The following is a 17,252-nucleotide window of genomic DNA, read 5'->3' on the forward strand; positions in this document are numbered from 1 at the left end:
TCATAAGGAAACAGATTCGGACTATATGAGACAACCCCCGCCACACACCGTGCAGACATTAGCACAGCTTCACTGAAAAGCTGAGCAAATGCTAACAAGAAATGGAGAAACTGGGACTCCTCGAGCTCACACGCTGCCATGGGATCCAAGCAGTTTGACAGACAGCGCTTTAAAAACCAAAGTACACACCAGTCACATGACTGAACCACTCAACTCCTCGGTACTGACCCAAGAGCAGTGAGAAATCTGAGTGCCTGGGGACCTGCACAGGAATGTTCACCTTAGCTTACCCCCCCCCCACAAGGGCTACAAACAAGATACAAACTTACATCAGTAAGTGAATCAACAGACTGTGGTTTATTCATATGATAAAATACTACTTGGTGGTTAAAAAGGAACAAGCTATTGATACATGGCAAAGATAAATCTCAAAAAACATTACACTAGGTGAAATTGGTCAGATGAGCTACCACACCCCAGCAAAAGCACATGCTGCATTATTCCATTTAAATTGAATTCCATAAAATGAAATCTAATATATAGTGGCCAGAAAGCAAATCGATCGTTACCTGGAAACAATGAGTCTGAGAGGAGGATTTATGGAGTGAAAGTGTACAGGGAAACACAGGAGTGTGATGACGGCAGATGTCACTCATTATGCTGGTGGCAAGGATGTGAAAGGCGGTTCCACACACAGAGTTCCCAGCAAACAGACACCTCAAATATGCACAAGTTACCCTGGAAGAAGAACTATCGAGTCAGATAGAAGGGCTCAGACAGGCCTGCCACCAATTCTCGTCAGCTAATCTGCTCCTACCATGGCTCTCTCTGTTTATGAAGTGGTACTGTCAGCCTGCAGGGCTGGGGAAAGATTGCTTTGTGCCTGTGAAGCATTTGTCTGGTTCTCAGAGAACAGATACAAAATATCAGATTCAGCTAAGGCAGAACACTGATATTTGGCTGGGAGAGGAACAAGCCGGACGTCTGTATGCACAGCTCAGAACACGGCATCTTCAGCCCCACGGCGGCGGCACAGCTGCCCAGACTGGCACTAGTGCTTTCTTCTGCCTGACCCTGAGAGAATGGAGCTTAGGGAAGGCTCGAGCTCTTGGAACATGGTAACAGACTAAAAATGCAGAGTGGTTCAGGTTGTTACATGGTCGTTAAGAACAAAACCACTGGACTGCAGGGAAAAGACAGGGGAACAAACAAACACCCAGTGCGGAGGACGCCCTCTTTACCCATGTACCTTGCCACAAGCCCTGCTCAGAATGGGACCTGCTGAGCGACACTGCAAATGGCATGTCATCGCCCTTTCTGTAACATTCTTGAAAAAGGAAAACCTTCCTGAAAAGCTCAGCAAAACACAACCAAACAAGAACTGGTGATTCCTGGATGATGTGACTGTGTCCTTCTGTCTCTCATTTTACCTGAACAGTTAATAACCAAGACGAGCGCACGCACTGTGTTTCTGCCACACAACTTAGGCCGGGCTGGACACACCTCTGGGAGCATGGTGCTCTTCTCTCTAGCTGGATCAGCGTTTACAACAGAAGTAATAAGCCTCGCATCAACATTTTCAAAGAAATTGACAATGTGATTCTTCCTGTCCTGCCAGTTTCGCAGTTCCTGAAGAGCATCGAACTGTTCACATCCAAGGACACACTGGCATAAAGTGCCCGCTGACGGTGCAAGGTGGACTGTTGGGAGCACAGGCTAAAATTAACCCGCGTCTATTGAAATCTTCTATTTGTAGCAAGCATCTCACTGGTGAGAGACATCTGTGGGGATGAAGGAGGAGATGGCAGCTCCTCCTCATTCAAGGCATTTGGGGCAGTTACAGCCCCATCTCCCTTCCTGCCCCATTCCAGACTGTATAATTCTACAGACTGGGCCCTCTCAATTCCATGGTTTTTTTTTTTTTTTTTTAATTTCTTTTTTCAAGACAGAGTTTCACTGTGTAGTCCTGGCTGTCCTGAAACTGGCTCTGTAGGCAAGGCTGGCCTCAGACTCACAGAGATCCACCAGCCTCTACTTCCCCAGTGCGGGATTAATGTTCTTAAATAGCACAATAAACTGTAGCTCCTCTGAGTTTTACCTTTCTTTTTTCTTTTTTTCCCTCTTTTTGCAACAGGGTTTCTCTGTGCAGCCCTGGTTGTCCTGGAACTTACTCCGTAGACCTTGTAGTTCAAGACTGACCTTGAACTCAGGGTCTCTCTGACTCACAAATGCCGAGATTAGAGGCATTCACCACCACACCCAGTTTTAAATTTTATTTTCCACTCAACACCTCTGACTGTAAAGATACCAGCTGGCTTTTGTCTTTACCTCAATTCTTCTACTGGTCACCAAAAGGCCACCTCCCACACTGTCTCTGCCTCTCAAACCTCTCCCCCCCCCCCCCCCCCGCCACACTCTCTCTGCTCACCGAAGGCTATCACATACCCTCTCTCCCCATCTTACACCATCTACCATTGCTCTCAATTCTCAGACCAAGATGGAGGCCGGACATGTCAGAGCCATGTCTCCCTAAAGGGGTCATGCTGGGGACCACCCAGAGCCTCTGTGAACGCTGCTCGACCGCATTTTTGTGCTCTGCTAACATCGATGGAAGCACATGGGAAATGGTTTTTTTTTTTCTTTCACTGTGGCTCCTATAGGACAGGACAGGATGGCTGCCTGCTGCTTCTATCACAGCATGAGGCTCACTCTCCAATATGACCACAAAAATCTTTGCTTCTTTTCCAAGACGTCTTCATTTGTTCTTTGGCAGTGAGAGAACCACAAACACACAAAAAGTGTCCCTCCCTGCCATTGATTCTGTCAAGTACTGTGAAATCCAGACAGCTCAGGAGTGAGGGAAAGTCACTTGACACCCCCCCCCCACACACACACACACATACACACACGTGGTAGTAAAGAAGAAGAAAAGGCTTGCTGAGAACCCAGTCTCATAAACATCTGCCGAGCCTGGAGCAGAAAGGAGGCAGAAAATGCTACCCGAGACATAGCCCAGGAGGGCTCAGGAGGATGAAGGAAGACGGCTGAGAGTTCAAGGTTGAGAAGGACAAAGCTAGAGCACAGAGCCTGTGCTGGCTTTATGGGTGCAGTGGAGCCTGGAACAGCCTTGCATTTAGCTCTCCTTGAATATGAGCATCAGTATCTCAAACAGGCTGCAGCCTGTTCTTTGCTCTTCATCTTCTAAAAAAGTGGCCAGGAAACTCAGGACAAAATACTTCACTCCATGGTCTTTAAACAAGTCTCTCTCCTCTCTGCGGCCTGTCTATGAGATCAGGTAGAAATTCCGCATCAGTGGTTCTAAACAGTAAGAGCATCCTCAGATTTTCTGCCTCATGCAGAGAAGACAGACTGAAAGCCAATGTACATCTATTATTGGACAGGAGAAGATTGGGTCCCTGCTCTGAGAAGCTTACAATCCAAACGGGGTATGGTGGTGCCCTTAAATGCCAGAATTTAGGGGGCAGAGGCAGGCAGATCTCTGTGAGTTTCAGATTTTCAAGGACTACAGTCTCACATGCACGCACGAACACGCACGCACAAACACACACACACACACACACACACAGCCTGTAGTTCAGTTGGGACCCAAACAAACAAACATGCTGGCCATCCAATGGTGTATCTAACACAACAAACAAAGGTCTCCAAATCTAGAATTAAAGAGGGTGGAGGACTAGGTTGGGAGATGTGACATGGGCAGAAGACTGAATCATGAGGTTCAATCATAAACATCCAGAGTATTATCTGAGGAGAAAATGAGATACTATAGCATCTAAAACACAGTCTGGGTTGGAGGAGGGGTTGGGAGAGAGAAACGTGTGTGTATTAGCATGTGGGTCTATTCATGTGCATAAATATATCGCTGGTAGTCTTTGCTTATTTATACCAGAAATTTAAAAACTTTCGTAGGTATATATGTGAAAGACTCTTCCTCCTAATCTCCTAATAGTTACCAACTTACTCAGTGTCTGTTGTTTTCAGTAGCCTCTAACGTTCTTAAAGACAAGAATCCTGTCTTGTTTGCCACAAAGGCCTAGCACTTAATATACAGTTGACATAGTATCTCATTAATGTGTTGGTAGCTGGAGAAGGACCCAACTTTATAAAATTTAGTTCCCTCAAGATCCTTGAAAATTTAGCACTGTTTTCTTATTTTGCATAAAAATAAATAAGTAAACAAAAGTCAGAGGCAAAAAAAATTCAAAGCAAGTCAGCAAACACACAGACCCTGTAGGTGAGCAGCCTGTGCTCCAATTCCTATCCCCTCAACGCAAGCACATCCTTCAGCTGGATCCCATGGAAACAAGAAAGCCCCAGAGTCTGGAGTCTGATGGAATCAAAGTGAAAGGTCATATTCAGGGCAACAAAACCACTGAACACTTCCTGACCTTCTAGTGTTCCAGCATCCTAGTTTTGAATGGGTTTGGTCTAGACAGAGAACAACTTACATATAATAAGGGGAAAAATTCCTTCCCAAACTTTTCATTTGGGAGTCAGGAGGAGAAAACAATGAGAAACAAAGAGCGTGGAGAAGAGACAAAGGGAAACCAACACTAAGTCTGTGAAGGCCGCTAATTAATACAGAAGACAGAAGCAGACAACTTCAGCAGGAAAGCAGAGGTGGCTCGGAGAGGGGCAGGCTCTGGCTCCCAAGTCCTTTGGAGCTCTTTAATTAGCCTCCCAGAACCTCAGCGTTCCAGTCTGAACGATCCATATTGCTGGTTATTTATTCAGCTCCCCACTGCTACACATTACGGAGCCATATGCTGTACGAATCCATCACTTCATGGCTGCACTCAGCCATCCAGACACTGGCAGTTCAGGCCTGGAAGAAGCTTGGGGAAAGTCCCTGGAGAGAGAAGCTTTAAGGTTAGAAAACCCAGAAAGCCAAATGCTTTACACACTGTTTGCTTGGGAGCTGGTGGCCATTTCAACAAAGGACAGGAAATTAGAAGGGCAAGAGATGAATGCACACTCTCAAGAAAGGAAAGTCAGAGCCACCTCAACATCAGAGGCCTCGGAGTAATTTCCCAGAACTCTCTTGGCACTTTAAAAAACACCTTGCTTTTAAAAGCAATTTCTCAAAAGAAGATTTTCAATCAATCCAAGGTCTAGGATATACTGTATGACAGCCATGTTTCAGCTCTCCACAAACCTTTTAAAGAAAAAGAATTTTAGAGTTATCTACATTGATAACCCCCAAGTCATTTAAAACACAAAACTGGTCATTGTGGAGTTCGTTATGATAGTGAAACCCTGGAAATGGCCATAATGTTCCCTGTGTCCTTCAAGTAGTTATTGCCCTTTCATGAAGCTTATGTCACAGAATGACAAATACTGCATTAAGTTAAAAAGGAAACAATATGAAATGTTAGAATGTGGCAGGACTAAATGTTAAATCAAACAAACAAAAAACTCCCACCAAAATAATAAAAATGATGATATCATAATAGTAATAACAACAGTAAGACCAAGAAGACAGTATCCACCCAAAGGCAGGCTATGCTTGGGTGACAGCCTGGGGCATTTTAGCTTCTGGGAAGACTCAGGCCTTGGCTACACCTTCGTTGGCCTGCCACTTAACACAGTAACTAAAATATTCTAATAGAAAACAGACTGAACAACTACAGTCTAAATCATGCTTAATAAATATACGTTAAATTTGTAAGACATTTTCAGAGACATAGCTTCGTTCAGAGCTGTCACTGCACATGACTAGAGGTTTCATGATGGCTGACCCCAGCTCAGGTCCATGGGTTCCATAATGATTAGAAAATTCCAAATGTGTTTGCAAGCAGTACCCAGAGACTCTCAATTTCACATGCGGTCCCTTAGTGGTACTCCACTCTGGTCACCTCCTCAGGAACTCTCTTTTCCTTCCCAGCCACACTCCTGAATAAAATAACAAAATGAGCCATTTCTCCACTTTGTTTCCAACTTTAAGATCCTTTGGATTGACTGAGAAGCTAGAGCAGTACTGTCTTTAGAGAGTAGAGCAGAACCAAAAAGATAAACCCAACGTTCTAGAACCATTCTTCATATTTTCATATCCCCTGTGCTTTGGCACACAGCACACACAGAATTCATTATTGAATGAATAAATATGAATATTTAGCTGTCAACAGCAGGAATATAGACAGAGAGGTCTATGGAGCGTACAGATTTAGAATCGAACAAACCTAAGTTTAGAAGGTAATGCTTAGCTTTCTCCAAAACCAACACAATAAAAGAAGAAAGAAAGACATGATCCTCAGGGCAGTGGCTGGGTCACCAACTGACACCCAGCACACAAACAATGCATGCCTTCATGTGCCAGCCCATCCTTCAGAAAAGCTCAGACACATTTGGAATATATCCACAGATGAACACTGTCTGGATGAATAGGAAAGACAAGTGACTAACGGACCATAGCTACATGTCCTAATGCCAGGCTAGCAGTGCCGGACAGACAGACAGACAGGCACCAGTGAGGACTGGAACAAACAGACAGGTGTGGCCCGGAAGCATACCTGAGCATGAGGTTCATGAGCTGAAGGCCCTCACCCTTCAGGAAGCGCTCTCGATTGGAGCTGAGCATCAGGCAGGAACAGAGTGCATCGAACAGGTTCTCCATCATCTCCTGCTCCTCAGCAGTGCTGGGGTTGTGTCTTTTAAATACCTGCCAAGGAGAGTAGAAAGGGGCCATCAAAAAATTTTGTCCCATCAGCCAGCACCCTACAGTTTCCAAAGCCTGCCAAAGAAACCGAACTCTACAAATGAAGCTCCTGCCAATTTCTGGTTTAGAGAAACTGAGTTTTCTGGCTTGTGGGCACTAGATAAAGATATACAAGTTCACATAAAAACACTAAACACTGAAGAAAGCACTGGGTCCGAGAGTGACTGACAGCTTCAAGGTGGCAGGTCAACCAAACAAAACAGCACACCTCAGCCCTTGTCCACTATGAAATGACAGAAACAGACAAGACCATACTGGACACATACAGTGAAACTGAGAGGGAATGCGTCTGAATCCACAGCTCAGCTCCAAAACCCACCCTGGCAGAAAGCCCTACATCCTTGTCCCTGCTCAGTCCAAGCCCACCCCATCCCCTTTCTAATGCACCCACAACCTAAAGGAGCTAATCCTAACTCAACTCGAAGAGGTGCTTCTTCACAACAGGGCTGCTGAATCTCCTCACTCAGTAGCAGGGTTCAAAGTCCCAGGAATGCATCTGGGCAGTTCTGTATGTCAGAGCTGAGCACGGGCTGGGAAAGCCTCTGAGCGGCTGGGCAGGCAGCCCCATACTGTCTACAATTAGTGACTGCACAGGATAAGGCCCCGGCACCTCACGGGGACCGCAAACAGCTTCCCACCATAAAGCTCTATTTTTAGGGTGGAGGCCAAGTCACTCAGCGGCTGGCACGGCAGGAAAGCTGTATGCAAACTGCCATCTCAGACACTCAACACTCTTCAGCCTGTATCCAAATGATCTATTTTCAGTGCTGTTTGGAGTAACACAGATAAGGTTTGTTAGGAGGAATCTTGCCGGCATTTCCAGCATGCCAGCAGGATAACATTTCAACTGGATTTACATTTCTTTCATCCAGCAAACAGCAGTTCCAACTTCTCACTCCTGCCTGCAGTGCCACAACCATCCCTACTGTCCCTACGACCATAAGCCCACAGCACCATGGCGCTGCAAACCCCTCTCCTTGGGTTCATCTGGAACCTAAAAGAGCAGACAGACTCTTTCAGGGGTGGACCAAAGGGGAGGAGCTAAACCATGCTGGGAGCAAGGCAAAGGAACACACCTGGCTCTTCTTGGCTGGTGGACAGAGGAAAGCTCCCTACTTTTGGGTCAGCAGTTAGGAAGGCCCATGACAGATTCACTATGACACTTGATCAGAAAGGGCCAGTGAGCAAGAAAAGAAGGCAACCCCTGTGCTCCAGTGTGACCGCCAACCTGCCTTGGTCACCATGTGGCTGCTCCTCCCCGTGTTTGTAGCTCTCCCTCCCACTTCACAGCGTCCGTCCAGGGAGAGAGCTACTCACGGATAACTGCTGCAGCAGCACATCGATCCCATCCAGCTCTCCCAGCAACTCCCTGTTTTCTAAAAGAAGGAAAATAAAGGAAGAAAAAAAAATGAAGCCAACTGTCAGATTTTACAGCCGTCTACCACTGATCCGTCAGCTAACAAAATCAATACAGCTTGACAGAGTACAAAAGCTGCACAGAGAGCAGGCAGAGAAACCCGGCGATGCCAACGGCAAGTTCACTGGCTCTGAGGCTCTGAGTGGGGCTCCCAGCCTGGCCTGTCCTAGGAGGGAGCTCACCGTCATTGTCCTGGAGAAGGATGGCCAACACTTCGCTACAGTACAGCTTGTTGGCATCGAAGGGCATCTTGGCCTGTGGGAAACAGAAATGAGAGAGCCATTAAGAAATCTCGCTCTCTTTCCAGGGCAAACTGTTCACCCACTAAAGATGAGGAGATTAAAGGAAAGGCAGGTCAGGGGGACCAGACACAGGTACTCCATACTAAATGGCAAAGGGACAGAGTAGCCCAACCCAGTGTGTGAATGAGCCCTCCTCCACAGAGCCTACCTTGTGTCCATATTTTAAGTCTAGAGACTGTGTGTCCCGAAGGCAAATAAGAGAAAGTTTTGAGCTTATAAGATTAAAACATATGAAACTCCAATTTACAAGTTACAACCAGAAAATGAGGCTGTAAATTAGCTGATACATGATCAGAGAAGTTGAAAAGAAAGCAAGCTCTTGTTCAGATTAGCTAAAAATATTTATAACGAAGTAGCTCCTTTTGGAATTTTTTTAATGTTTAAAATTTAATTTGAACCCATAAACCTATCTGCTTGTAGGCCATAATCTGCCTACTATTTAAAAAGGAAACCACATTAAATATGCAAAAATGTGTTAATATTTTAATACCTAAATTACTACCCACAATTCTTCCCCTGCGGTACGCTCTGCAGCTTGCAGACTCAGAGGGGACACGTCCACTGCAGAGAGCATCTTTCATGGCTGTCCAGTTACTTCAGCTGCAAGACTTCAGTATTGGCACCATCAGTGGCACCCATGCAAACCTCACTGATGTTTTTATCTATGAGAGGCAGGTCCTTGAGATACAGGCACACAGACAATGGCTTTAATCAGCACGACTCCTGCTTTGTATCTAGTTTTTTGAAATGACAAATAATTTCTGTAGCTGCAGAGGACAGGGCAAGTGTTCGCACTGGAGCTGGTGCCTCCGTCACCCCATGCCATTCACAGAGAGAGCTGTTTGGACATTGATTTTGTACTTAAGGAGGAAGAGCGGTAGCGTCTAATCAAGCAACAGCCAGCGCCGGCTCAGCTTTCTGTGCACGTCTTCTTCATCAAGCCAAAGTGCACCTCACAGGGTTTTGGGAGGGCGGCCGCGTCTGACCCATCTCGGGTTAAAAGATCCATAAGAGCAAGACTGTACACATGCTGGCTGCACTGTATGCTCCCCAGGCAAGCTGGAGGCCTTATTTCAAGAAATCTGTATAACAGCCAAAGCTTAACTACAATCTATGGTATATTTTGCCTGAAGAAAGGTGGTTTTATAAGCTTAAAACCTGGGGGTAGAAAGCCAGGCAGTGGGCATCTGTCAGGATCAAGGCTCCTTCAAACCATGAAAGTGTTTACTCAAGTTACTTAAGACCCCACTGTTGTGATTAGATTTTAAATGATTTTAGCCACATAAACTTACATGTAGCTTTTCAATAGCCAGGATATTCTGAAACAGGACACCCTTAAATGAAGGAAGGCCAATGACACTGGGACACCACCTCAATGTCTTTCTGAGCTGAAGGAAGGCCAATGACACTGGCTATCATGACAATGGTCTTTCTGGGCTTTCATGCCTCTTGTCCTTTAAGGAATTTCACAGACTTTTGTCTCCAAGTTAAAAGGGAGCCTTTCTCTTCCTTTCAATAACTAACTACTGGCTCCCTGCTCTATGTAAGATAGAGAACTGAGGACCACAGCAAAGGGAGGTACACTAAAGCTGACCCCTGTCCACCATTATGGAACTTGCTATTCGACCTGTGTGTCACAAAGTCTGGTGTTTCCAAATTGAGCTAAGGAAGTTGGGTTGGCAGATTGAATTCACCACAGGCTATGTTGAGATTTTCAGGGGAAAGCTGGTAACACTTGACAGCTGTGGAGTACTGCACACACTGCTCAAGGTCCCTTCTTCTAATGACATCATACCTTTGTGGAGCGAGGTTTGGTAGTTGTTATATGAAAATGTGTGAGGATTAGATGAGGAGTGATACTCCATTGGTAGTGACTGGAGTGTTTAAGATGAAATCAATGATCCTTTCTTCTAATTTATGTGTGTTTTCCCTTCAAATAGCTATTGGATTGCTAACACACACACACACACACAGAGCCTCTTGTATCTAACTACCTAATAAACCATCATAGTAAAAACAAAATTAACTTCTAGATAGCAGCTAAAGGTACTTGCCATGATGTCTGACAATCTGATTTTGATCCCTGGTACCCATATAGTGGAGGGAGAGAAATGACTCCAGCAAGTTGTTCTCTACACACAGACCATGGTGTATGCATGCATATACTAACTAACTAAACATATATAATACATTCTTTTTTAAAAAAGAAAAACCCTTCTTTCTTTAGAGAGTTACTATGAGACTCATGCAGGGTAACAGGAAAGGCTGTAAGGCACAGTGTGGACTGAGGCTTCTGGACTGCGGTCAGAATGTGTGAGTTAAGAGTCTCAACTCTGCCGGGTGGTGGTGGCGCACGCCTTTAATCCCAGCAGAGGGAGGCAGAGACAGGTGGATTTCTGAGTTCGAGGCCAGCCTGGTCTACAGAGTGAGTTCCAGGACAGCCAGGGCTACACAGAGAAACCCTGTCTCGAAAAACCAAAAACCAAAAACCAAAAAAAAAAAAAAAAAAAAAAAAAAGGTCTCAGCTCTAACCACTAACTGGGATGGGTTAGACTGACTCAAACAACTCTGTTCTCCTAACCCAAGGTCCCCTATGTGATTGTGTCCTTCCTTCTGAGGTGGCTGCACTTAATGAACTGTGCTGAATCAGCACTCCTAACAGGACCGGAGCACCTGAGACCTCTCTACTGAGGACTCCTGGTTGCTCAGATCTCCAGCTCCTGCTCAGTCACAAGAAGGAATGTCCAGCTTACCAAAGTGAAAACTAAACAAAAACAAAACCCAAACTGGAATTATATCATCTTTTTCTTAAAACAGAAGTTCTCTTGTTGAAAAACTGGCACAAAGGAGAGCTCTAATCAGGAAGCTATAATGTTTGGATACGACGGCTCCCAGCCCTGAGCTGTGTGAGGTAGCCTGGCAAGGAGGCTGCTCTGGAGAACCAGGCCCCGCTTACTGGCCCTCCTGTTTACTTCACCAGGCTTTCTCCTTATCTGAAAACTGGGGACAGCTGCATGCTTTCAGCAGAGCTGTTTGTGAGGATTAGAACACACAGGCAAGGACGTGGACGAACATTTCACACGTGGTAGCAGTTAATACATGAAAGCCAGTGTCGGCTCGGGGAAGCAGGAGATGATGGCAGCAATGTCACTTGAAGCAGGGTGGGTAACTAGCCCTTCATGTCCAGTCAAAGATAAAACATACCAAGGAAACTTAGTTCCTGTTTGATTATCAGCTAGAGATTCCACACTACAAACTGCCAAATAACAAAGACATTTAATCCAAATGAGGAAGGAGAACTCACAGGGCGGGGGCTGTTTCTTGGATATTACAATGGACACCAGGGGTTGAGCTAGCAGGGTTCTGCCATCCAAGAGCCTGGTTATCCTGCATCTTTCAGCTGTCAGAGTAATTGCAGAGTCAAGCATAGGTTTGTACTCAGCATGGACGAGCCTTGAATAAAATTAAACTTCACTTTCTTGGGAGCAGCTGCTTTTTTGGAAAGTAGAAAACAATTATGCTAACATCACCCGCACAGCCAGAGGCTAGAGGCTATATCTCCAGCTCACCTGAACAAGGCGGGCTGGGGTTCACACACATCACCAGCCCCTTACAACTGTCAAAGCAGACTCCTGTCACCTGCAACTGAAGATCTTGCATCAACTATACTGGTGGCTAAACTTGTCCAGGTGTGGATTGGCTAGCTCAGGCAGAACGTGGCAGTGGTTCCTGGAGTGTTGCTATAACCAGAAACTCCATGGGAATCCTAATTTCATTTCTTTAGAAAACTTCTGGTTTCGATGCTATTTTTCAATAGTATATGGCATCTTGACATTTACAAATGCCCCAAGTTAAAATAACAAAACAACAACAACAACAACCACAAAAGTGATTTATGATACAGTGTCTCTCAAGCTAGAGAGACATTGATCTGTTCACCTGCTAATCTATCTATACCATTCTCTGCAATGGGTCTTATTCTCCTTAAGACAAATTAGTAAGGTTTCATTTGGTGGATGAAAAAAAGCTCCATTACTTTTGCTACATGCTGCTAGGCTACCAGCATGAAATGGTGTAATCTATATCTAACGCGCCTGCCACCCACTGGCCCTCACTGAGAATTACTCAAGGATCCCTAAATAAAAATGGATCATCAGTCAAAATGGAAACTTTAATCCAGCAACCTAGACACATAAGGATTCTAGAATTTCAGCTCTGAGACTTTCTCTTCCATCACACACCATGAGGGCTCCCTAAAACACGAGGCTCAGCCCTAGTTTTGAAGATTAAGTACACCTAGGGGGATCTAAGAATCTGCATGGAACTACAAAAGAAAGCCAGGGTGGGGAGGCTGGGGAAGCTTGGGGGAATGGACAAGACAGAGGCAGGCCCAGCCTCCACTCAGGGCAGCTAGGTAAGGAAAGCAGCACTTTTATGGGTCAGCTGTCAGATGAGACCACCTCTACTTTCTGGATGAAGACACGCCGTCCCACCAGAGCTGTAATCCAGACTGGCTAACTCCCAGAAGAATTCCTTTAGGAAAAAAAAACTGAAAGGTTCTGGTTTGCAGCAACCAGAACACCAGATGGGCTAGAGGAAGAGCAGCATCATGGGAAGGTTCACGAGAACTCTTCTGGGCTCCAGCTCTACCTGCATAGGTTTGGGCAAGTCACTTAGCATCTATAGGTCTTGACTCTTACCTATTTATCCACAGTAGAACGTACAGGCGTGCCTTCAATTCTAAGAATGAATGACTCAGGCTATATGAAAGAGCAGGAACTCAAGCTTTCTCACAATGTCGTGTACATATAAAACACAGGAGGAAAAAAGGCACTGTGCTTGGTAGAGACAGGGACATAAGCATGAGAGATCTGACATTTTCATCTTTATAGTGCAGAAGACAAGCAAAGGAGCTATGCATCAGGCAACAAGGTGAGCGGTTCAGAACTGAGAAAGGAAAAGGCCAGACTGAGGCAAGGAAGTGGCCTCGAAACAGGCTGGAAGGTGGGCAGTGAAGACGAAGTGGCTATCCCACTGTGTCAGTCTGTAGGATAAGAATGGAAAAGAGGGTTCACTTCTAGAGTCCAGTGGACCTTAGTGAGAGACACACACTGACTCATCCGAGGAATTTTTCTAGAATATACTAGCAGTGGAACCTGAGATGGTAAATATGCTGGCTGGCTGTGTGTCTACTTGACTCGGGTAGAGTCATGGGAGAGGAGGGAGCCTCAGTTGAGAAAATGCCTCCATAAGATCAGGCTGTAGATAAGCTTACAGGGTATTTTCTTAATTACTGATTGATAAGGGAGGGTCCAGCCCATTGTGGCTATCCTTAAGGTGGTGGTCTTGAGTTCCATAAGTGTGCAGGATGAACCAGGCACGAGGAGCAAGCCAGTAAGCAGCACTTCTCCATGGCCTCTCTATCAGTTCTTGCCTCCAGGTTCCTGCCCTTTTTGAGTTCCTGTTCTGACCTCCTTCAGTAATGAACTATGATATAGAAGTATAATCCAAATAAACCCTTTCCTCTCCAACTTACTTTTGTTCATGGTGTTTTCATCATAGCAACAGTGACCCTAACTAGGACAGTAGGTCTGGGCTGGGTCTAGGGAACCTGGTTTTTAAAGTTGCACTAGAGACCTTTCAACACAACAACTGCTGAAGGCCCTAGCTGCCAGGATGGTCACGAGGTGAAGGCACTTTCACATGGGTCTTCAGTTGCCTTGTGAGACCTCAGTGGTCCCCAGAAAGAAAACGGGCCAGACAAGTGAAGGACCTCTGGCTGCAGCCACCCAGCTCCAAGGAAGGGCGACTCTAGGTCTAGACCACCAGGACTGTCTCCAAGGCTGATGTTGGTGAAGAACACAACATGCTCTTTCTTGGGCTGGGGACCTGGAACAACACATATTCAAGAGTCATGGCTTCTTGCTGGCCTCACTCTTCGGCTTGGCTGGCTTTGTGAATATTCCACGCAGCATAGAGTTTTTCTAAGGAAACTTGCTTCCCATTAAAATAACCAAATACCAATTTAAAGTTTAAATACTGGAAACCCTGACAATGGTTTTAAATTACAACCAGACTATTCCTGTCCTGAGGATTGTACAAATTTCTATGAGGCAAAACTCAATGACAGCTTGCGAAAATAGCAAATGGAAGCCAGACTAAACAACCAAAGGTTTCATTTTCTCTTATATAACCAACTCCAGAAAAAAAAAAAAGGAAGAAAGAATGAGAGAGAGAGAGAGAGAGAGACAGAGACAGAGAGAGACAGAGAGAGAGACAGAGATCGAGCAAGTAAGAGAATGTTATTATGGCTAATTTAAACACCCTTCAAAGGACAGAGGAGTTTTAAAGAATGAGCCTCAAATTCATTATTAAGTCCCAAGGACCTAAAAACCCTGTCCTGACTTCACAAAGACAAAGACTATTAGATTATTTTCTGTATGTTAAGGTTGGGCTACACAGTCCACCAGTAACCCAGATTCCTGTTCTCCTTTCCTCCACTCCTCACTCCCCAAGTGCTTCAATCTAGAGGATGGAAACACTTAGTGCTGAGAAGTAGGTGGGAAAGGGATTGTACTCTGAACAAGTGCAGCTTAAGGTCAAAGGCCACCTGACTCAGAAGTCCAAAGAAAGATGCCACAATGGCAGCATATAAACCAGCTACCTGCTAGATACAGGCCGAAGGGGGAAAAGAGAGGGCTTGCAGGGGCTCAATTCACTGGGCTCTGCCTGGCAAATGTGTGTATCTCCACTGATAGCACCACTGGGTATAGGATCCCCTGATGTGTATGTGTGTGTGCATGAGTGTGTGCTGGCTGCCTCCCCCTCAGGCCTGCCAAGACAAGGAAGGCGAACCTGACCCGACACACCCCAGACATTTTGGACAAGCCATGCCTACTTCAAAAGTCATTCCCCCTTAAAGAAACTCCTCTTATCTTGCTAGCTGAGGACCTCCATAGTAGCCTTCCTATTACATAGTTTGACCAAATCTAATGGCTTTGCCCTTCTTTTCTCATTTACTTTGTAGGACAGCACTAATTGTTAAAAAGATGGTGACACTGTGCTTAGAAAGAGAATGGATCCAACAGAAATAAGGATAAAGGATACAAATATGAAGCTAAAAGAAATTAATAAGAATAATTGTCATTATTGTAGTTTTGAGACAGGCTCTTATACAGCCCAGGCTGGCCTGCTCCTTACTGTGTAGTAGAGGATGGCTTTGAACTTCTACTCCTTCTGCCTCTACTTCCTAGGGCTGGGGCTACAGGTGGGTACAGGCATCCTACCTACTAGACCACTTCCCCAAGCCCATGAGTGGCTATTAAGCAACCAGAAGCCAATATACATTCTTTGATTCTAAAATGTAAATTAAAGTACCATAGCATCAGTGTTCACTTCCAAGTGTACAAAAGTGTATGATAATGCCTGGCACTGCCAGAAGCAGTGGGGACCTTCTAATGCCAGCAGGGCAAACTTGACAGGCAACAATTTCACAACACCTACCTCAAATGTTAATGCAAATATCTTTTGGCCTGAACATTTCACTTCCAGGGGTTTAGCACACAAATAAGCTAAGTGCACCAGAACAGTGTTCAGATGTGATACTCACTATAAACTGCTTACAACAGGCAAAACTTAAAAATGGAAGTTACCGAAATTAAAATTAGAGCCTGGCAAGGGATGTAGCTCAGTTGTCAGGATGATGGCTGAGCATGCACAAGGCCCTGGGTTCAATCCCCACCACTGTGTAAACTGGGCAGTGCGGTAATCCCAGCACTTGGAAAGTAGAGGCAAGAAGATCAGAAGTTCTAAGTCTCCTGAAATGAAGGCTAGCCTGGGCTACATGAATCCCTATTTCAAATAAATAAATAAATAAATAAATAAATAAATAGGTACATTTGTCCAGTGGAACACTAGGTAGTCATTAGTTCAGTGAAAAACAATTTGCATAAGAAAACAATATATAATTCTTTTTATGTCAACATATAACACTGTACCCTATATATGTACAGAAAATTTCTTTAAGGATATATACAATATTGTTAACAACAGATGCTTTTTAAAAGTAGAACTTAGAAAGATTCCAGGGTGGGGAGGGGAAAGCAACAAAAGGGTCAGAGGTCCAGAAACGTCCCAAACTAGACCACATGGAAGGCTGACAATGTCCATCAACACCCTGGTACCAGCCACAGCCAGAGCAGAGACATGTGGGTGGCAAGGCTACTGGCTCCCTTACCTTCAGCCTCTTCAACAACCACTGCAGGAGTCCCTGCTGGGCAGCCTCTGTGCACATCTCCGGACGGAACTCGGCCATGTTCTCCACAATAGCTGAAAGAGACAGACGCCCGGCACTGGTCACTGGGGAGCGAGTTTCAGCTCCTACTGGCATCAAGCCTGCTTCCCATGACGAACACTTTAGTGTTTGCCCCACTTCCCTGTATTCTCCCCGCCAGATACTGTTGTCACTTTTAGATTAACCAGGGAATTGTTAATTTTTTTTCCTTTTTCTGCAAATTATGTTACAAGTAGAAGTCATAACTGAAAATGATGGAATTCACATTAGAGATGAGGGATGGGTTGTTATGCTAATAGAGGCGACAGTAGAGCTCTCCCATGCCTGGGGGTGGAGAGCTGCCTAGCAGGGCACCCTTAGTCCAGAGGTCTGCAGCTAGTCAGTCAGGGCAGGGCAGAATCCCCTGAGGCCAGGTAGTCTCTGCTCTCTGCCTGCCTCTCTGCCCCTCTCCCTCTCCCTCTCCCTCTCCCTCTCCCTCTCCCTCTCCCTCTCCCTCTCCCTCTC

The 17,252-nt window shown here is 45.4% G+C and overlaps 1 protein-coding gene across 1 annotated transcript in view; it reads right to left on the bottom strand.

The window, feature by feature from the left end:
* The window catches only part of Ctnnbl1 (catenin beta like 1), a 157,866-nt gene that overhangs the window by 67,905 nt on the left and 72,709 nt on the right, over window positions 1–17,252 (bottom strand). The window contains exons 7-10 of the mRNA XM_028786580.1: window positions 16,692–16,783; window positions 8,336–8,408; window positions 8,054–8,112; window positions 6,531–6,679 (exon numbers count right to left, since the gene is read on the bottom strand). Of these exons, the coding sequence (XP_028642413.1) occupies window positions 6,531–6,679; window positions 8,054–8,112; window positions 8,336–8,408; window positions 16,692–16,783 (373 nt within the window). The remainder of the gene's footprint in view (window positions 1–6,530; window positions 6,680–8,053; window positions 8,113–8,335; window positions 8,409–16,691; window positions 16,784–17,252) is intronic.

The sequence above is a fragment of the Grammomys surdaster genome, unplaced genomic scaffold (assembly GCF_004785775.1).
Source record: "Grammomys surdaster isolate TR1022 unplaced genomic scaffold, NIH_TR_1.0 125561, whole genome shotgun sequence".
NCBI lineage: Eukaryota > Metazoa > Chordata > Mammalia > Rodentia > Muridae > Grammomys > Grammomys surdaster.